Genomic DNA, 22,017 nt, shown 5'->3' with positions numbered 1-22,017 from the left:
AGCTGGGATGAAAACAGGTTCGTCTACTTGGCAGTGTCCATCAGGCTATGGGGTTTGATAACACGGGGTCTCATGTTTACTCATCCTGCTCTCTCAGGACAAGAATTAACAACTGTCATTATGGGCTATGCTTGGTGCTGGGGATCCAGCTTCAGAAAGAAGGCTCATTGACTTCTCTGAGAAATGTCCTTTCAGGCTAACAATTAAAACGTGACCAGGAAAATACTGAAAATTCATGCCAGAAGGTTGCACATGATTACTAAAGGTGCGATGCAAACTCAGTTTTAAGAGGAAAATATGATGCACTACAAGATTCACAATGTTGCCTATCTAATTAGACGTGCTACTAGGAAAATGCCTTAAACTAAAAGTAAGGGGCATTAGATTATAAAAACAGATGTCACTGGGCTCCCAAGAAAAACTGAATGAGGCAGGTGGGGAGGTAGCCCTGAAGCTCAACTGACTTACAAAACACCACCTGAAGTCAACGCAAAGTCTGTTTTTGGCTTTGAGTATGAGATCTCAAAATCTATGAGAGAAATCTATGAGACGGAATAGCGCAGAGTGCCTGCACGGGGCTGGCTTTGTACCCGGTGTTTCCGCAGGGGTCCCCGAGATGCTTCTTGTGAGGCCGGACTGGGCCGCGATGGTGACGTGCAACAAGAGCTCGGCTCGGTTCATTAAACTCTTCACTAACGTCTTCGTTTTAGCCAGTGGGTGCGAGGGTTTCTGAATGAGAGAATTCACTTCTTGTAGGAACTTCTCCCTATAAAGAAAGGCTGATGTGCATTTAGTCGTTCTCACGTTCACCAAAACCAGTGTTCTTTAATGACAAAGGATACAACAAATAGAGGGAAACGAAGCAAAAGAAATCTGATAAATATCGCTCCCCTTCCCCTAGCCGAGAGAGCAGTGTTATAAATGCACCAATTTTAGTTCCTTTGGCCCAGTTTCGGTTGCCTGTATGCTAACTTTTGAAGGCCGAAATAAAAATTTCCAAGTTTACAAATGAGTTCCAACTCAAATATTTAGTGAATGCATACGATTTTTAAAAATCTTCACATCTTGTCTTAAGCATCAAGGCAGTAAATCAGCTTTACACAGTTATTAACATCACTAACCTCAGTGACAGGACCATGTTTTCAAGATCATTTCCATCAAAGGAGACTTCTTTCATTGAACACAAAAGTTCTAGTTCTTTCATTTTGTTCTAAAGAAGGAAAAATCAAGAAAAGATGGTAGGCAGGATCTGCAAAAAGTGAGTTTTACTGTTCATGTCAAAAGGAACAGAGAATTTCGGGGGGGGGGGGAACAATACACGACCTCTGGTCCACATTTCTATGCCAAAGCACATCTGTAAGTTATTCTTTGATATTTTAATGATTATAAATGGCATCGAGTACTTTCTGGAGACTTCTTCAGTGCTTATAACTGCTCTTCATTTCCTAAAGCTTGCAAGCAAATTATGATGATGGTAAAACTATCAATCAGTTAAAAACAACTAACAATTTGTATTTGTACTGTTGATATGTTGATCTAATCAATGTTATTTAACCTTTGTAAAGAATGGGTACATTTTGGCGTGGGAAACATTTTAACAGGTAACACTATTTGGTTTCCTTCCCTCGTCCCACACACGCCTTTGCACTATAAATACCAGTGCCCCAGTGATAAATCACACAACTTGCTCACCTCATTGAAATGGTAATCATAGAAGAAAGGCATGTTGTTCTCCAGCTTTCCCTGCATGGCATCATCAACCTCGCTTTGCCATTTCTGCTCCAATTCTGCAACACTCTGATAGATTATATTAAAAAAATAAAACAATGTGAGAAGAGATGTAAAATAAAAACAAGTACACTCTGTGAATTTGGAAATTTTAGTCCTAACTTTTTAAAACACTTTTTTAAATGATACTCTTTTTTTTAAAGATTTTTATTTATTTATTTGAGAGAGAGACAGTGAGAGAGGGAACACAAGCAGGGGGAGTGGGAGAGGGAGAAGCAGGCTTCCCACTGAGCAGGGAGTCCAGTGCGGGGCTTGATCCCGGGACCCTGGGATCACAACTTGAGATGAAGGCAAATATGCCTAACGACTGAGCCACCCAAGCGCCCTTTCAGGTCATTTTTTAAACTTCATTAAATTTCTAGGAAAGAAATTTAATGTGAGAGATTAATGTGTGAGAGAAGTCTAAACACTCTGGCCTTCACTTACCTGCAGCTGTCTCTCCATGGCATTGAGTTTCTTGAAGGTCTCTCCCATAATTTTACACAGTAAGTCGTATTCTTCAGCATGTTCTTCTTGATACTGGAAATTTATTAGGGACTGCAGAGCATCAACCAAGTTCAAGTGCTTAATAACACAGGATACCACCATTTCCTCCATCACATCTGGCTGAATCACTTCTCTATGGTTACAACAGAAACTAGTCAGATAGATGCCAGGCTCTCGAATTACTAATCCTGTACTCAATACACTCAAGAGTGTAGGCTTTGATGTAAATATATTAAATATTCACCACAACTTCTTTATTACAATAAATAAGCATGAACATTATGATGGCTTTCATACCAAGTTGGCAATAATTTAATGTTTAACTGACAAAACTGACATCAGCTGATAAAGTGAAAACCAAACTTAAAGAGACCCCATTGTCTTTAATTTTATATTTTGAGCTACAGTCATATTAAAGCTGGAAGAGGTCTAAGACTAACAAAAGATCTTTGGAGCCGTTTATGTACTAATTAATTTTACACAACATCTTGTCTTGTGGTATTTCATACATACGGATGTTGGGCTGAAAAGGAATCGCGTTTCCGTATTTTTCACTTTAAATTTCAACTATCCTTAAATTTTTTTCTCTCTGAAATGGCCAATCATGCCTCAGAAGACAGGGCAGAGGCTACCAAACAGACTTTAAACAAGAATACCACAAAGCCATTTGTAAGTGCAAGACCTCCCATTCCAGATTAAAGACCCCTCACCATCTCTCCCTGGACTAAGGAAACCAAAAGTTGAGGACTACAAGTAGACAGTCAAACCACCTGAGAAAAATCTAGAACTTGTCAAACTTTAGCATGCTTCAGAATCCTACGGAAAACCTATCAAAACCTTAATTACTGGACCCCATCCTCAGAGGTTCTGATCCCACAGGTGTACGACGGGGCCCAAGAGCAAACAGGGGCCCACGTGATGCTAGTGCTGCTGACTGGGGACCCACACCTTGGGACCCAATGGCATGGAATGTCACCTGGGGTGGGGTTGGGGAAGGGTGGTACTATGGTTAGTGTTCATTAAGTAAATATAAAATTAAAGGTTCAAAAAAAAATTAAAGGTTCATTAGAAGGAGAAGAAATTTACCCCCTTCCATGGTTTAAACTTTTTTTTTTCCAAGGGGGAAAATAACACACTATTTAGAAACGTACTTTATACTTGGTCTGAATTGAGGTCTAGCACGCCCAGAAATTTCCCTGAGCTTTATCATGATTCCTGGAGGAAGCCTGATCCGGGGCAGGTCAAAGTAGTTTCCAACAGGAGGCACGAGGACGTCAGAGGGGTAGGTGAATTCTCTGTCTTCCTCGATGGTCAGTGGCAGTGGAGACGGACTTGGAGTAAGGGCAGGAGAGATCACGCCATTGGCCTCCACCTGCCACTGGCACCTGAACAGACAGAAAAGAGGCTCTGTCATTTCCTCTTCCACCTGGAAAGCTACTTAAAGCTTGCAGATACATCAAACCTATGAAGGATCACATGACGTGTTAAGCATTCATCAAACATTCTCCAGAGGCTAAAGGAACATGAACATTGTACGAAACCACATCTTTGGGAATCTACCTCCTCCCCAACGTTTTATTATGAAAAATTTTAAATATACAGAAAAGTTGAAAGCATCTCATGGGTAATGTCCAGATACCCACCTCCTAGATTCTAGAATAAACATTTTGATAGGTTTGCTTTATCATTCATCTACTCAACCTTATGGGGATCCTCTAATTTAATTATACAACATGTGGGTTGGAGAAAAGCTTATGCATTCAAGGCTGTAATTTCAAATTCAGTCAAGTAAGGGCCAGAAGGCACTTTGGTATAATTTTCACCTTCTTTCTTAATGACAATGACACCCATGGGATTGTCAGGCAGTCTGCACAATGAGCAGGGAAATGGACTAGAAGTAGTTTTCCACGCGAAGTCCTTTTTCCTTTGTGAGCAAAACTAGCCCTAGCTGAGCCTTTTACCTTTGTAAAAGTTTGGACCGCAATAGCTCCTGACAGGCTTCTTCTTCTTTGGTAATTTCTGGTCCATTGTACAGGATTCTCAACATGGAACAAGCTAACACAGACAGACCTAAAGCCAGGTCTACCAGAAAGGGCAAGCCTCCCGACACATCCTCCGACGACTCCTACAACGCAGACAGGGGCAAACCACACGGGTCAGTGTACACAGCGGAGCTCCTGCACCGGGCTGCACCACGCTGTGATGTCCCTGACCACAGGGGCTCACAGAGCAGCAGCGTGTGTCACTGCTATGGGACACAGGGACTGTCCCCAACACCATGAGGAGAAAGATGGTGGCAGGGGGCAATGACCACAGAGTGAAGTCTCAACACAATTCTGGAGAGAGAAGAGCTGGTAAGACTCCATATTAGAGACAGCACAAATCTCATGCAAGATTCTTTGGCTGGATTCCTCTCTGCCGTGCCTATCCGGGTGTAAGTCATGGTTTTGTTTTGTCACCTCCATCCTGAGCTCGAACCAAGATGCTGTGAATCCCTTATACTAAATTCATTCAACAAACATCTGAGCATATCATTCTAGGTGCTTGAGACACAGCAGATAAAAAGATTCCTGCCCTCACGGAGCTTTCATTCTAGCAGACGGTTCCACTCTAGTGTGTGTTAGGCTGGCTAAACTCGAGCAATCTCCAAGTCTAGAATAAGCTTCACAAATCAGGCAACTCAAGGGGTTAGAAGAACTACCACTCATGCCCGCCCCCCAAGGGAAAAGAATTTATGTAGATTGCTGGGGGAAGTAACTATTTGGCACCACTAAAAGGAGTAGACTAAACCCATATACAGCATATAATGTGGGTAATTAAGCAGAGACAGACCTAGACTAGCAAGATGAGCCTTTGAGAATAGAATGAAAATCTGATCCCACTATTCGAAAAACCCAGAATCCCAGTGCTTGCTTCCACTAGGTGTTTGAGTCTTCTTCGCCCTACGGAAAGATGCTGGAGGCAGATCACCTCTCCAGGCTTTGAAGACGGAGCCCCTAGCAATGGATTCTGTCTGCGCTGCCAAATGAATTTTAGGTCACAGCTAGTTTTATTCCACGAGACTACTACTTATGATAGTCTAGGAATGCCAAATGGAAGAGATGGATGAAACCGCAGCTCATATTCTGCCCTATTTCCAGGGCAAATATGATGTATGTAACCAAGGCACACAGGAGAAAGTACATTATGCCCACAGCAGTGGTTAGATTCAAGTACCTGAGCGCGAACTGTGCAAGCAAAGCCCCACATAGCTTTATCGGGAGTGTTGTGTTCACGGCCACTTCTCATTTCAAAGGAGAAGGTGACTGTATCTCCTTCCACCTTAAAATTTAAGGGGGGGAAAATACACTTTAAAAACAAGACACATGATTTTCAAGAGAGCAATGAATTTCAGAGATTTACTTTCAAAAGGACCACTGCAATATTTTACTCCTTTTCTCAATCACTTGACTCAAATTCTATCCCCTCTCATCTGGACACCAAGCTCTTGGGTGTCTCTCCTGACGAGGTAGGTTTGGGGATGGGGCATCTGTGAAATGGGCCATGACTGCCCAACAGCAGGATCAGAGTAAAGAGTAAATCTTGAGCATAATTTAAATAAATCCCTCAGGCTTCTACTCTCTCTGCCCTCCCCCTGCCCACTTCACCACCTCACTCGTGCTGGTACGGTAGGCAAACGTCCTGTATCTTCAAGAACACAGAGTGCTGGAAGACCTTGCTCTGTTTTACAGAACCAACACCACGAGTAAGAAACACAGTGTAGGAAATGAAACAATGATTACAAGTGTCGTGCTGATGTGGGTTTGGATACATCCAATCTAGACGCCTGGACATAACTTGTTGTCTGTGACTGAATTAAAGAGGGTACGTAATGCATTTGAGATCAAGGCTCCAAGAACGGACATCGGAGCAGTTTTCAGGTTTTAGTGGGCATCTCAGTTCATAATCATATTCTAGGTAGATATGTTATTATTCCAGGGCCCAGATTACAAAGCAATTTGAGAATGGATCATTAGTACTGCTCCAAAGGCCCAAACTCATTTTGTGAAAACATTGATTCCACTTTTTTAAACTGCAATGGCCCTGTGTTCTAGAATACCCATCACAGGAGAGGGCAGAGAAGAAGCAGGCTGGAAGAACTAGCGGGCCATTTAATGCACAGGGAGGGAAATGCTGTGAGCACTCAGTCCCTGGAGAACAGATCCTAGCTCCGGAGTGGACAGGGGTCCGAGGCCCTGAAAGTCAAAGAATGGTCATTCTGAATGAGGTAGTCGAGTTTCCAGGCCTGGCAAGATAGCCCCATCTCAACAAAAGCACCCATGGACAATTCCTTTTTTTTTTTTTTCTGGAATTGGAGTTAATACTCGGGCCCAGAGGGAATGAGGATTCATTTTTCTTTTCTAGGAAGTGGATCTGACTGGATACCATACCTTCACCAAGTCTTTGGGCCAGCCAGTTCCTAAGACACTACGGCTGCCATATCCCAGTGTGTTGCCTCCATACTCAGCAACCTTCCTACTGTTTGTGTTAGGCCCCGCATATATCACCAACTTCAAAACAGAAAATATACTGTTAGACTGTAAAAGAAAAACAAAAACAACATCTACAAATAAAAAGGCTGCAAAAAAATGTTTGTTTAAAAACACATTTATAACCAGGCACTGGTGTCATTATTATAGAGCTAATATTCCCTGATTTTTAAGGTACAACTGATACTAGTTTGGGTACAACAAAATATTGCCAAATATTGCTTGGGGGACCTCACATTAACATAGTTCTATTTGGCTATTATACATATATGTTTTAAGTAGTTATTTTAATGCTAAGTCATGACATTTAATTCATTAATAACAGGTACAGTTTGCCCCTTTAAGTCCTCCCCCAAATTGATAAAGTGAGCAAATACAGATGGAAAGATGGCTGTATCTAACACAAAAAAATAAAGGCAAAACAAATAAAACACACACACATACACAAAAACCAAAAAGTCAATGAATGAGGATTTTTAAAAATGCAACAAATTGAAAACAAGCCATATATCTTTAGAATGTTGCTTAATGGTATAAAAAGAAAATGACACAAATTTAGGCCAGAAAGGGGGCTGCTGCTTCTTGGGTCAGCTTTCGCGTGTCAATATTTTTCTTCAATAAAGGTTATTCATTTAAATCCAATTAACCAACTTTCTAATATGCAAGAGAAACATTTAGACGTCATTTGGCATTCAAATACTTCCACTGGAAGAAAGAGGCTCTGGGTTCTGTAAGTTCCAAATCTGTCTTTGAACATGCGCTCTGACCACCTCTGACCGCACAAGAGAGCTCAGTGTGGATCCAGAAGCTATGCTTCTAACCCTTGACATGTATCATGGTGTGCTCTCTTACCCTGTCAGATCTTTGCTGACCCCAACCAGGGACCACTGGAAAGGTAAATGTTACTTTTATCTGTGGAGTACGTCTCCCTGTACCTGCACATTGAACACTGGCACGCATGGCAGGTGCTGGCTAGCATGCGTCAGAAGATGCAAATGACTGGTTTTTAAAGGAGAAACAAAATGACACCGACTGATATGCCCATCTCTCCATTTCTATTTTAAACAGTCATAGCACTTTAATATAGGAAATGGGGGTAGCTGATGACAGGAGCTATTAAGTGCGATCAGGGACAGGCTGATGGCAGGAGATTTATTCTCTGAAAGGCCTACCAAAGACCGTTTTCTAAATTCCCTTGCCTCCAGCTAAAGTGATTTTTGAAGCAAACCTTAAACCCCTCTAGATACCTGGGAGTCTTCCCTGTCCTAAAAGATGATGGGAAAGAGGATTCTATAATTTGTTGAGTAATATGTTTCACCTTCTCAGAGTATATACTGTTAAGAAGTTCTTTATTTTTCACTTACTAATCTTCCTGGATGGGATTTCAGATCTCTGCCCTTACACAGTTCACAGAGATGACAGATAGCTAACAACAATCTACATAAAAGTAGTCCTGTATATGTACAAGGCTATTTGATAATCCTTCAGCTGTTCTCGTACAAGGTTATGTGTCACAAGTTCATTCACCTTTCCTCCTAAGTACAACATGGCAGTTTGAAATGCAACAATATAAACAGAAAAAAAAAAAAACAAAAAAAAAACAACCAACCACAACCTACAACCCCTCAAATGTTTCCTTTCATTTAAAATTATTAAGTCACTAGGTTGGAAACTATTCTTTCTCAAAATCTACATGGGCCTAGAGGTGCTGACAACAATGAAAAAATAATTTAAATAAAAATAAAATAGATCCTAGTACATCTGAAACTTCTAAAAGTGCACTTAATCCCAAAGAATACATGAAGCCCCAGAAATGGGTAGTAAAAACTTTCTAGATAATGGACATCACCTGTCTACAGGAATTCCAAGCATAGAAAGAAGGGACTAAGTAAGCAGTAAGGAAAACTTTCTCCGACTCAGATCTAAACTTTTGAAAGGTTACAGAAGTACACTTTCAACGTGTCATGAAAATACATTTCTTGGAGCACAGAGTGCTGGTTCTTTCATTCCCCACCCACTACCCTTCAAGGCATATCTTAAGAAAGTTCTCCAAAGAGACATCTGCAGACAGAAATAAGTCAAGAATGGTGACCAGGAGCAAAGAAAAATAAGAAGCATCTAAGAAATCAGCTTATTGGAGGTGGAGCCAGTACTAAGCCAGTCTTGCTTACTTTGTCATAGTCATACTGGGAAGAGCATCTGCTGTCGAATCTAAGGTACAGGCAGCGAGCTCCTGGGATGTGGACAGTTTCTTTAAATTTATAGTTGTCTCTGACAGGGTGGACTGTCTCCACAGTCTTTCCAGCAGCCCATGGAGCAGGAATCTTTAAACCAGTGAGAAAGCCTGGCTCTTCTTTCTCTTCCAGCATCCTAAAACCAGACAAAGAGAAAGGGATTTAGCTTAGCAGCATGGAGAGGAAAAAGGAGACATACATGCAGTCAAACATAAAAGATTTATATGTCACTTTATTTTCCAAATCCTTTTGGATTGTAAATGCTTGGTATCAGTGGCAATCAGAAACATTTACAAAACTCCTATATTTAAGGCTCTTTTTCCTTTTTGTTGTTAGACAACATATTCGCATTTTTCCCCTCTTTTCAAGAAGGAAAGCACAATTCGTATCCAGGAAAGGACCTCACCAGCTCTCATTTCAAGTTACTCAGGAAAAAAAAAAAAAGATGCTACAAGATTTGTCACTTTCCAAATCCCATGGGATTAGTATCCTGCCCTATCAAGGTCCCTTTTGTTGGTATCCCAAGGTTGATTGTTGAAGACTCCATGAATCTATGTGCCTGCTTTTTACTGTAATTTTTACTAGGAAAAGCGCCTTCCAAGTCCTCTTATCTACTGTAATTAAACTTTCAAGGACTTCACAGCCCAAGGCTGCGGCATACAAACGCCTACAACCAACACTTAGCTGTCGTGGAATGAACGCTCTTCTTTCAGCTCTGCCCTAGCCAACATGGTGGCCACTTAGTCAACTGTGGCCATTTAAACTGCATCTGAATTAAATACAATTGAAACTTCAGTTCTAGGGGCGCCTGGGTGGCTCAGTGGGTTAAAGCCTCTGCCTTCAGCTCGGGTCATGATCCCAGGGTCTTGGGATCGAGCCCCACATCCGCTCTCTGCTCAGCAGGGAGCCTGCTTCCTCCTCTCTCTCTGCCTGCCTCTCTGCCTACTTGTGATCTCTGTCAAATAAATAAATAAAATCTTAAAAAAAAAAAAAAAGAAACTTCAGTTCTAGATCACACCAGCCACACTGATGGTTGTATCAGTTAACAGCATGCAGCTGTGGCGGGGGCTTCTGGACAACAAAGTCACAAAGTTTAGTCACTGCGCGAACCTCGGCTGCATAGCTCCCTGCTCTAGAGAAACAGAAAAATCGTTCCTATCTATCAGTGTTTTTAAAGACAGCTTTAAGATACAATCGACATGTAAGAAACTGCACATATGTATATACAAATGAAGTTTCCTCCTCCTTCCTGGTAATCGAGGCAATCACTTTTTGCTTTCTATCACTAGAAATTAGTTTGTATCTTCTGGAGTTTCACATAAATGGAATCATACAGTATGTACTTGTATGTACTTGTGGCGGGGGAAATCTGGTTTCTTCCACTCAGTGTAAGGATTCTGAAATCCACTCCTGTTGTGTGTATCAACTGTCCACTCCCTTTTCTTATGGAGTAGGACTCCATCATACGGATATATTGCAATTCGTTTATCCACTCACCTGCCAATAGACACTGGGTTGTTTCTTGTCTTGGGCTACTCTAACTAAGGCTGTTCTGAGCCTTCATACAAGTCTTTGTAAGAACCTATGCTTTCTTCTCTCTTGTGTGAGTACCCAGAAGTGGAAGAGCTAGGTCATGTGGTAGGTATATGTTAAACTTTGTAAGCAACTGTCAAACTATTTGCCAAAGTTGTAATATTTAACATCTCCATCTATGGTACATGAGAATCTATCAATCTCTAATCTCTTGATCTGTGGGGAATTTACTCTAACCTGGTCCTAGAAGTCTACAAAGCAATTCTATAATTATCTGCAAAACCTTGACCCTAGAGTCTCTCTCTCTCTTTTTTTTTTTCCCCAGTTACATAATCCTTGCTAAAAATCAATGTTGTAAAAGGAGAACCAGGCTTTCACCAGAAGAAAACAAGGCAGGGGTTCCTGCAAGGAAGCAGCATCTTTCACCTCTCATCGGGGAACAGCCTGCCCTTCTGGTCTGATGCACCACATGGGGAACAGCCCACCTCGGCAAAAACTGGACACTGGGTTTTAAGCAGCAAAGCCGTCTGAAACACAAAACCATCATCATGTCTTAAAGCGCTTACTGTCAGGTACCTGCATGGTACTGAGCCATATTTAGAATTCTCACTTTAGTCATCTTTTTACAACCCTTGTCTGCCCTCCTTCACGAAGAAACGCTTTGCTACTCAGACCACTTAACACCATTTCATTCCATGCTGGAATGGCACGTATCCTTTCTATCAGTCCCCAGCAGCCGGCAAGGACTCAGGAGACGGAGCAGGATGGGAAAATCTCAGCAGCATCGTAGCTCAGCATTTTCACAGCGGCCCGGCAGTCCGTACTTACTGTGAGACTACAGTAAGTAATTCAAACAGACGTGTTTTCCCTTAATATTTCAGTGTATTTCTAGGACACGATATTTTTCCTCATTCCACTATTATTCCCCTTGGCTTCTGACAGACATGGTGATGTCTACTCGGCCTTCAATAAACGCCCGCGGCTGCAATGTCAAGTGGGTCGGCCAAAGAGCCGCTCGCTTTGGCACACGGAGGGTCCTACCTGGCTGGTATAGAGGACCAACTGCACTAGCTGAGGCATCAGGGCGTCGGCCATGGTCAGAGTCTGTAAATTTGGATGCATCAGCGAAGTCAGTAGCACTGGAAGAAGGTGACCAAGCATAGTAGCCTTAGTAACTTGTTCCAAGCCTTTTAACCTATAAAAGGTTCAAGAAAACACATAGCTTAAGCAATTCCTAATCACATGGCGAGACAACCATCATCTTTCTCCAACAAATTCTCTTAAACTGCATTTCTGTGAATTGCTTGAGCACTTACAGCTGTAGCAATTCAGTCCACAAATGTCCCACCTTCCACCGTGGAGGGAGAGGGAGACGACAGACATCTAGTAAGCCGTTTCACCTTCAACCTGTGGTTTTGCTACAAAAGCTTACACGGTGCATTTCACAGCACCTCTGAACCACTTTATGATTGGCTTCTAAAATACAAATGGCTACTCTAGGTAGTTACCACATGCAAAGTTCCCTTTGGCTGTGGTGCCATAGGGGGCTGTGCTACACAGTCTCTGACACAGGAGAAAGAAACCGGCTACAACACAGATTTTCCATTTGTTTTTAAAATCTCGTGACCTCCTCCCATTTTATTGAGATATAATTGAGATATAAGGCTGTATAAATTTAAGGTGTATAACATAATTATCTGACATATGTCTACACTGTAAAATGATTACCTAAAATCACATTCTTAATATCCCAATCCTCTGCTAGAAGAATTAAGGTATGTGACTCACTCAAAAAAAAAAAAAAAATGAGGGTTATGTAAATTCTCCGATGCTACTTAGGATACTGGGATTGGAACAAGAAGCAAACCTCACATCTCTCAGGCTCTCGAGACTGTCCCTCCCCCACTAGACAAATCTGCACCGTGTGCCAGCAGAGTGGGCTCCACTGTGTGTTAACAAACTCCAGTGCGATGCCTATCTGGGCTATACTGTCCCCAATTCCAATCTGGCCACCTACTCTCTGGGAATGGGTAAGAAACGGGGACATGGGGACAGACAGGCCTACAGGAAGAAAAACCACACTGTAGGGTTGTTTCGGACCAGCATCTGATCCATCAATAAGCACGGATGTAACAGTAAACCATAGCTGACATTGTAATGGGGAGGACTAAGAAAGAGCTTTATTACTGGGAAAGAGAAGATTACCCTCTAGGTAGGTCACTCCTGTATTTGCAGTAAAATTACAGTAAAATCTTAAGACATCACGTCAGCGCATCTTTTGCATGGCAGTTAATTTCCCGTATTACGAAGTCATCTCTGCCTCTCTAAAGTCTTCATCATGGGGGAAGCCAGGGCACACGGTGCTGGGCCAGATAACTGAAGCAAGGCCAGTTTGGGAGCGATGATTTGGCGGACCCAAATGTCAGCCATGAGGCTGTGCACCGCACCCTCGCTGCCCTCTTAGACCACGGCTGTTAGTCCAATCTCCCCTAAATGCACCACTACAGAGTTCCGCTGCAGTTGGCACTGAAACACTTGCCGTTTCAACCTCTTCTCACAAAAATCCCGCTCTATTAAATGAACGTTTGATGTTCTAAATGACTTTGCTTTCATAAGCAAATTCTGCTCCTGAAGGGCAGCAGGTCACAGCTCACGAGCCAGTTCCTCACCTCTGCTCACGGTCAGCTAGGTCACTATTTATGAGGGCAGTTGTGACCTGCTGTAGCATTTCCAACACTTCATCACATCCAGTCAGGATTTGGGTGGCAAGAGCCAAAATACTGACCTTTAGCTCCTAGGTAGAAAATATCATAATATTATTTTTAAGCTCTGTGATGAGTGTACACTCACAATGACAACATGAAATGATGTATTTAATGATGCATTTCCAAATTAAATAATGAGGTGGCCAGAATAAGCCCAAAGCAGGAAATTCCGCTCGGATGGCAAGTAGCAATTTGATTTGGGAGGCTAAGGTCTGGAGTGCTGACAGAAATACGCAGTATTTCACGGGGAGCACACCGGGTCCCTGGGAGAAAAGGCATTTCTCCCATCCCCTCCAGCACAAGAGAGCTCCCGGTGGCCAGCCCAGAAGCTGTCCAGGTGGAAGATGGCCTTGGGTGGTTATGAGGATAGCTAAAGAGAAAAACAGAACAGTAAAAGGCGCATGTATAGGCGGTGAATAAAATGAGACAAAACACAACATTCCGAAACAGTACAAGTGACCTTTTTACTTCATGTTTTAAACCATTACACTTGAAAGCAGGCAAGTTCAAAATTCAGTTAAAGTAGCAGGCAGTTCTAGGCTATCAAACATTTAAAAAAAAAACTATTAGTGAGTTCGTGGGCAACCAAATACTAAATAATGTGTTATGAAGTACTAGTTAAAAATCATAGAAATATTTAGTTTACGATTATTTTCTATTTTTTAAAAATGCGACCAACCTAACCCTTTAGGTAAAAGGAGTTTTACCTAATTTTTCCCAGAAATACTGGACAACTCAGCCTCTTCTGCTTTTACCACTAGTACTTCTCTCCATGCGCTAACAAAGAACTTAGGGAATTTAGCCTTTCAAAGAGAAAACACTGGGTTTCATTACTGGACTTTCCTGGGGCCTTTCTTGGAATTATTAAGATGTTTTTATTATTTAAGAGAAAAGGAATTCTGAATGGACAGGCGAAACCACGGTTTAGGTTCCGTGGATCCTATCAGCTGCCGGGAGCTGACAGCGGCACAGCGGGGGCGTTTCACGCGCCTCCTCTCTGACCCTCCCAGAGCCTTACGAGGGAGACCTACTGCCCCTCTTCGCTGATTAGGAAACTAAGGCAAGAGAAGTTAATCAATAGTATCAGCATTTGAAATAATCAATTCATGCATTTTTGCCTATTTAAAAACTGACTCCATAATAAGATCAACTCATTCACAGGAACTAGCAAGTATAAGGGTTTCATAGTACACGTGCGTGTGTAAAGGAGTAAGAAAAGGGCAACTGTAACAGCTTTCAGCTTTTCGGCTTCCTTAGTTAATTTTTCAGTGTGTTTTAGTCAACACTTTAAAGAGGAATCAAGTTCTTATTGATTTCTCTTACTCTCTCACAAAGAAGAAATTCTGAAGAACAATGCAAGTAACAGCCTCCGGCATCTGTCAAAATGATAACATCCACGGCTATAAAAAAATCTCTGGACTGCTATAAATTGCCATGTGGGAACAAATTATTGAGTTTACACAGAAGCCAACATAAAAATAATTACAGAGAATAAAAAAAACTGTAGGTTTAGAAATTATTCGATATAAAGGTTGCGAGAAAATTATCACCTTTTTGAAGTTATTTGAATCGAGAGAATATCAAACCAGCCACGGTGTCAAAATTATTTCAAATGTTATGCACCCAGATTTATTTTATCCACATACCCATAAATTTCAGATGTGCAGATCACTTGTAAGTGCCATATTTTGTATTCTTTAAAAAAGATGAAAATAAACAAGGCACAAAAAGATTGACAGGAGCACATGGAGGACACACTATGAGAGTGTCACAAATATGGTAACCACTGTGCAATGACATAAAAACCTATGAAATGAGTGACCTACTATTACGTCTCACAAAAATATAAGCCACATGGTGAAATCTGACATCGTAATACACAGAGATTTAGCCAATTAAGCTGTGCTTTTACACACAGGGTAGAAAGCATCGTTAGAAGAAAGCTTGGTGTTTACCTGTACCTTCAATGTCTCTCCCTGCAAGGAGTTGTCACTGTCATCATTCTCATCGGGTTTAATCAAAATAGTGTTACTGAGAAGGTGGTTCTGAACTGCCATCAGATAGCGCAGGCAGGAGGATGCAGCCTTTAATACAAACAAGAGCATTTAGATGATCTACACCCTACTGAAAGGGGTCATGTGATCCTCATGTGTTTAGAAGATTTGGACAAGGGAAGCAAAAGAGAAAGTACAGAAAACAGACCAGGTTAGTTTCTCAGGTGACTATTTCCACATGGTTTTTGATACGTCACTTGACAAAATTTACTGTAGCTTTTTGCCTTCTGCTACAAAATTCACACTCGTCACAGATACTTACTTGAATTCTTCCCTCTTAATAATTTTTCCTCCCACCCTCTTCCCCTCTCATGCATCTCCACCAGAGAAGAGTCAGTCTACCCAAACCCTTAAGAGAATTTCTCGGTTCTTTCCCATCTGTGCAACAGTGATGCTTTAGAAAACAATGCTATAGTAAAAATTAACAGGAGGGGAAATCCTATTTTAAACAAACCCAAAACATCCAAACTCAAACAATTCACCGCACCAAGACATTTAAGCAGGAGGAATAAAGTCTTTAGAGAAAGTATCCCAAGTGGATTCGTACAGCTCTCTATTTCCAGGAGAAACAGTCACCCACTGACTTTCATCAACTAAGGCCGCCTTGGACAGCGTGTGTGTTACGGCAGTGTGTACATACACACCTCAATATGGTAACATGAAAACGGGGACACATGATACAATTCTGCCTTCATGAAACACAGTGTTACTTACAGGCACGGTTGAAAGGAGTTTTTGAAAATCCTCTTTAGAGACGGTTTGGCACTTGGTGATTAAGATACAGGATTCCCGAACAACGATCTTCAGGATGTAGTGTAAAAGTTCATCATTTAGTCTTTAAAATGCAGGAAAAATGCAACAATAAGATACCGGTGGTTTAATAATAAAAGGATAAATTGTATACAGTTGGTATGAGATGACAAATAGAAGACACAAAATTAACTGGTTCTGTAGGTAAATCATCCCACTCAGTAATGATGCTAACAGCTAGGTGTGTCCTCTAGATCAAACTTACTGAAACAAAATGGTACCCAAGCACCCAGTCCAAGTATTTTGTAAACAGCAAAGAAAACCCAACACCTCCCTCCCCTTCCTAGCTCTCAACACACCCCTACCCTCTCTCACGGCACAGGGTTTTGGATGGCACCCTCCACCGAGATTTTCAAATAAGCTCCATCTCTTATTTCCACTGAGAACCTTTCTGCAGGCCTAAGTTATTCTGGTGATACAACTGAAAAATGCTATCATCGTTTCTTAGGGCAAGTGTGGGATTTATTAGCTTTCGATTGATCTGTGATTTTGACTTAACATGTTAATTATCATATCAGATATTACAGGGAACTAACATTGATCAAACACATTTAAATGCAAATTAATTACTGGGAAAAACACAGAGAAGGCGAGCAGTCAACAGCATAACTGGGATCACCTGTAATGCTCGTCTTCCTCGCTGCCAAATCGGTTGTTTTGAAGCTGTTCGGCTAAATTGGTTAGAATCACATCCCGCAGCTGGGAGAGGCCACTGTTTCTCTCTCCTGACACAGAAGAAAGCTCCGTAAATGACCCTGGTGATTACACTTAGAAAACGGACGCTATTAAAACAAATTTTGAAAGGAGCAGACGGTGACCATGTAGGGGCGCCAGGCACATGTACTCACACGAAGGGCAGCAGCAAGAACATCACAACCAATCAGGCTTTTTAAAACCAGGACGTCCTGATCAAAGTGTACAGCATAAAGCTTCTAGATTTCTAATTCTTTAAGTTAATGTTGCTTATAAATGCAGAGTGTCTCTGACACTGTGAATTTTGTTGTATTTATTTAAATACATGTGTATTTAAATACATTTGTATTTAAATAAATATATTATTAGAAATGTAATATTATATTTATGAAATATTTGCATTTGTTGTATTTATTTAAAAGTTGGGTTTTGGAGGGAACAAGCTGACTTAGGAAACCCCAAGAAGTTATTATCTTTAATGTGCATTAAACATCTACTATCAGGCACCTTCTGCAAAGCAGTGTGGTTAGAAAAAGGTTTATAAAGCTTGAAGATACAGAGAACACAGTTTCTGCTCTCAGTCTGGTTGGAAGTGTTGGCATATGTGCAGATACATTTTTGAAAAGAATACTAACAGGTATGAAGAAAAGAAATATTATCTTAATATCCAGTGGTTTCCTTAGGGACAAAAAAAGGGATGGTTGTTCAAGGAGAATTCAAGGATAATTCTCACCTTCCGTTAAGACCAGCTTCAGTAAGTTATTGATTTCGGTTTCACCGGGGTATAAGATATTTAAGCCAGAGCTGAAAGGACAGAAAAGTCAAAAAAAACTTTTCAACAAATGTCCTAGAAAATCCCAACTCTAAATATTTTAATTTGTATTTACATTAAAGATGGCTGTGTGATTACATAAAACTCTGAGGGAAGTTTCATCAAAAATAAAGTGTTTCAACCAAAATACGCTGTCGCGACAGAGCCCGTTCACCTCCATGAGAAACAGGCTCTCTCTCCTCGTATCTACCAGTTACCAAAATAAGACTGTGTCTGAGGCCGGATATGGAACTGGTTAAAGAGAACTGAGCTATAAAAAGTCAATGTAGTTGAGCCAGGTATAGATCCAGATTGTGACCAAAAGCACATGTGAGAAGTGGTATTTCTAAATCACAGCTTTTCCAAAAAAGTCAAGATGGAAAGCAATGCAAGTAGTGTTAGAATTGTTGTTTTTTTTTAAATGAGGTTTGATATACAATAAATTGCATATTTCTCAAGTGTTAAGTATGACACGTTTTGACATATGCAGAGACTCAGGAAACCATCACCACAATCAAGGGAGTGAACATACCCATTACCCCCAGAAGTTTCCTCATGACACCAGGTTTAAATTACTGCCTTAATACTTAATACAGAAAGAGACCCAAAGCATAATCGATTATGGAAGAGGAAAAAAAGTACCCTCCCAATCTGCCCACTCCTATCATACAGTTCTTCCAGAACAAGCGTTCAGTTTTCTCTTTATACTTGGTCACTAAATGATACTTGGTCACATTAAGGCTATATTTCCTGGATAAGAGTTTACAGCAAACTCACAAAAAAGTTAAATAATTAAAAAAAAAAGATTAAATGATAATAAATAGAAAATGGTCCACAAATTCTGCCATCTTCTCTAACAAGGTTTTAAATAGAATTTAAAATGCTAACATTGCTGAGCACTTTGCATCAGGCTTTACCTTATTAAAATCTCACAAATCCTTAAATTCAGTGCTATTTTTATGCCCACTTTACAGCTGAGGAAATGGAAGCCTTGAGCCGAGCTAGTACGCGGCAATGGAAAGACTAGAACCCAGGTCTCTTGGCTGCCGGATCTGCTCCTTTGCCACCTTGCCACACACCCTCCCCAAATGACAGGAACATCCACTTGCAAACCATCCAAATATCCTCTCAATGGCTTTGCTTTTTTTTTTCCTTTCAAAATTCTAAAGGCAAGATGAGGAATGCAGTTACACACATGTCTTGGGGCCTCTGGGAGTGGGGCCACAAGCCCTCTTGAGTTAAATTATTCCCTATGCACGAGGTCCTGACTGTGGGACGGGGTAAGCGACTTCTATGCCACCGAATTACAGAAAGATGACAATGCAGCACAGGAGAAGCAGTCCGCAAAAACCAGGAAGAAAATCATTTGCCGATTACCTGATGGCAAGACATACTTCCTTCTGAATTTCAGGGCAAATTTGGTCTTTTGGTGCCATCAGCAACTGCCAAAGCAGCAGTCCAGACCGTCGAATGATGTCGCGATTCCTTTCGGTTTGTGGGCTGAAGAAAAATTTAAATACCACCTACAGAAACATAAGGGGTAGATCTAAAAATGTTAATTCTACTAGGGATAAAATTAACCCAATGAGAAAAGCACATAGTAGATATTCTTATGAACAGATATCCAGGTGGATTTTTAATCACAATCTCCTCTATTGTGTAATGTTATAATTAGAGTAAATATTTTCTACATATTGCAATGAGCTACCTACACCAGTCCTGCGTTAACCGTAATGCAATGCATATGATTACATTTCTAATTACAGGATCAGAATGTGATTAACATGTAAGACAGGAATATTATTAAACTTTTCTTATGGTGGAAATTAGCTGGCTGAAAACCAAATTTCGGGTTTCTTTTTCTCTATTATCTTACTTCTGTCCAAACAGTGCATTTACCTGAAAGACAACAAGAATACAGCGTATGATACAGGTATCTCCGTTAACCATGGCCTTCTCCATAATGTCACAAATACTGCTCAGATGGTGTGCTTCAATTGGATGCTGCTTGCCCAAGACACTTGTGATTGGAAGATTGGGGTTGGTGGCAAGAAGATTGAGTTGGTGTATGCACATCGCACCAACGTGGTGCAGTAATTGGTTTATAACCTCATTCGTGGTTATAGCCTCTTCTAAAAAATGAAAAAAGAAACTCAGTGAAGAAAGATATGTCCATGGGTGGTCCCCCAAGGGAACAGAACTCTGGTTTACAAAAGGTACATGCACACTAGTACGGAGTTTCTTGGTTCCCATCTCTTCCACCACTTCTGGAGAATCCTTTTCCCTGCCACAGGGTGCTGGGGTGAAAATGAACACACTAGGGAATATCCCCCCCCCATCTTTTTTTAAAGATCTTTTTTATTTATTTGACAGAGAGAGATCACAAGGAGGCATAGAGGCAGGCAGAGAGAGAGGGGGAAGCAGGCTCCCCGCTGAGTTGAGAGCCTGATGCAGGGCTCGATCCCAGGACCCTGAGACCATGACCTGAGCCAAAGGCAGAGGCTTAGCCCACTGGGCCACCCAGGCACCCAGGGAATTCCCATTTTTAAAGAGCATAAGTAACTAACCGCTGCGAGAGCCCTTTCTATAGGCTGGACAATGGGCTGGATAGATGCTTTACATACATTACAACTCTGTTATAAACGTAGACTATTTTAGCCCTGTTTTGTAGTGGAGTAAATTAATGTCAGAGAGGTTAAATAACTCACCTTAGTTCACACAGTTACTAAGTGTAGAGGTGGGATTTGCATTTAGGCTGTCTCTATTCAGAGCCCATACTGGAATCAGTCTAGTCAAATCCATCTTCTATGGCTTTTCTAATGATAGAACACCACCCCCACTGCATCCCCACCCCCAGGTCCACAAATATCTCCTCCCACAGTACCTCACCATTTTTATCTCATTTAGTCACCGCAACCTAGAGAGCCATCAGTTCAACCTTGAGGGTTCATGGGCATCCTCTTACATAATAATAAACATCCCATGGATGGTCATGGGCATTCGGGGAACAGAGGTGAAAATAATTTAAATAGGCAAAATGCAAAAAAACCTCAAAAAACCAACCAAACAACAAAACCCCGAAACCTGCTTTTCCCCTTAAACCAGCTGAAATGATGACCTCAAAGGAACAGGAAAGCATGTGATCTAGGAGAGGTGGGCCTACATGGGGGGAACCTGGGTTACAAAAGGATTGTGGGCCCTGGAAGCTTTGACTCATGGAACTCATAGAAAATCAAAGAGAAGGTAAACTCAGCCAAAAGTGAACTTTTCAATTATATGTTGACTGGAGGGCCAAGCTGGGTTCCACACTCTTCTGTGTCTTAAGCCCTTGCTTTCAAAATAGAAATCAGATTAGTACTATTCATCCTCATCAAAGACGTTCTGAAAGCTAGCCTCTAGGACCTATATCCAAATAAATGAGGTCTTTGATTTTTATACCGAGTTAGATGGGAAGCCGCTGGAGGAGTCTGAGCAGAGGAGGGACAGACCTGACTACGGAGACTGCAGAAGACTGTGCAGAAACAAGAGTATGGGGCCAGAGGAGTGCAACCGTGGAGGAAGTAGGAAGGAAGACCAGGGAGCTTGGCCACCGTGATCATCTGCTGAAGCCGCTGACGCCGAGGTGACAGTCGTAGCAGCACAGGTGGTGGCAAAGGGTTGGACTGGGGATAGATCTTGAGGATCAGAGCAGACAGGATTGGCCGTCTTGGATGTGAGTTGTGAGAGAAAGAGAATCCTAGAGAACTCTACCTTTGTGGCTTAAGCATATGGAGGGACTGTGATCCCTACACTAGCACGGAGGGAATTCAGCAGGTATAGATTTGGAGAAGGGGGAGAACAGTTTGTTTTCAACAGGCTGAAGATGTCTAATTAGGCCTCTGAGTGAAGGTGAATATGTCTAGAGATTAAGCAAGAAGCTTAGAGAGAATAATTAGGGAGGCACTAATATATCATTGACTTTTTCCCTCTTTTTGCCTTTCTTGAAAAAGATTACATACTTATGAGAGAGAGACAGAGAGAAAGCATGTAGGGGAAGGAGCAGATGGAGAAGGACAAGCAGACACTCTGCTGAGTGCAGAGCCCAACATGGGACTCAATCTCAGGACCCAAGAGCATGACCTGAGCTGAAACCAAGAGTCAGACGTCTCACTGACTGAGCCACCCAGGCGCCCCTGCTGTTTCTTTATCCCCCAACAGCCTTATCAAGATAGAATTTAAGATAAAATCTACCCATTCTAAGTGCACAACTCAACGATTTTTAGTAAATCTGCACATATAACAAAATCAGGAACTTAAGTAGAGAAGTTACCACTG

General features: G+C 41.5%; 1 protein-coding gene across 11 annotated transcripts in view; it reads right to left on the bottom strand.

The window, feature by feature from the left end:
- Positions 1 to 22,017, bottom strand: part of HECTD4 (HECT domain E3 ubiquitin protein ligase 4) — a 184,725-nt gene that overhangs the window by 70,213 nt on the left and 92,495 nt on the right. For 5 of the 11 annotated variants that reach the window (XR_014302557.1, XM_082698252.1, XM_082698254.1 and 2 more), the window contains exons 12-29: positions 19,603 to 19,835; positions 19,081 to 19,226; positions 17,626 to 17,696; positions 16,819 to 16,924; positions 16,104 to 16,224; positions 15,291 to 15,419; positions 13,240 to 13,364; positions 11,612 to 11,765; positions 10,997 to 11,097; positions 8,975 to 9,173; positions 6,705 to 6,851; positions 5,491 to 5,595; positions 4,236 to 4,399; positions 3,426 to 3,659; positions 2,215 to 2,407; positions 1,693 to 1,797; positions 1,122 to 1,210; positions 591 to 766 (exon numbers count right to left, since the gene is read on the bottom strand). Coding sequence is in view for 10 of the 11 variants with exons in the window: in XM_082698252.1 (XP_082554378.1) it covers positions 591 to 766; positions 1,122 to 1,210; positions 1,693 to 1,797; positions 2,215 to 2,407; positions 3,426 to 3,659; positions 4,236 to 4,399; positions 5,491 to 5,595; positions 6,705 to 6,851; positions 8,975 to 9,173; positions 10,997 to 11,097; positions 11,612 to 11,765; positions 13,240 to 13,364; positions 15,291 to 15,419; positions 16,104 to 16,224; positions 16,819 to 16,924; positions 17,626 to 17,696; positions 19,081 to 19,226; positions 19,603 to 19,835 (2,598 nt within the window). In the remaining variant the exon portion in view is untranslated. The remainder of the gene's footprint in view (positions 1 to 590; positions 767 to 1,121; positions 1,211 to 1,692; positions 1,798 to 2,214; positions 2,408 to 3,425; positions 3,660 to 4,235; positions 4,400 to 5,490; positions 5,596 to 6,704; positions 6,852 to 8,974; positions 9,174 to 10,996; positions 11,098 to 11,611; positions 11,766 to 13,239; positions 13,365 to 15,290; positions 15,420 to 16,103; positions 16,225 to 16,818; positions 16,925 to 17,625; positions 17,697 to 19,080; positions 19,227 to 19,602; positions 19,836 to 22,017) is intronic. The other 6 variants (XM_082698256.1, XM_082698261.1, XM_082698255.1 and 3 more) reach the window with 3 other exon arrangements.

Source organism: Mustela nivalis (assembly GCF_964662115.1).
Source record: "Mustela nivalis genome assembly, chromosome: 14".
Classification (NCBI taxonomy): Eukaryota; Metazoa; Chordata; class Mammalia; order Carnivora; family Mustelidae; genus Mustela; species Mustela nivalis.
This window is presented reverse-complemented; position numbering and strand designations above follow the sequence as displayed.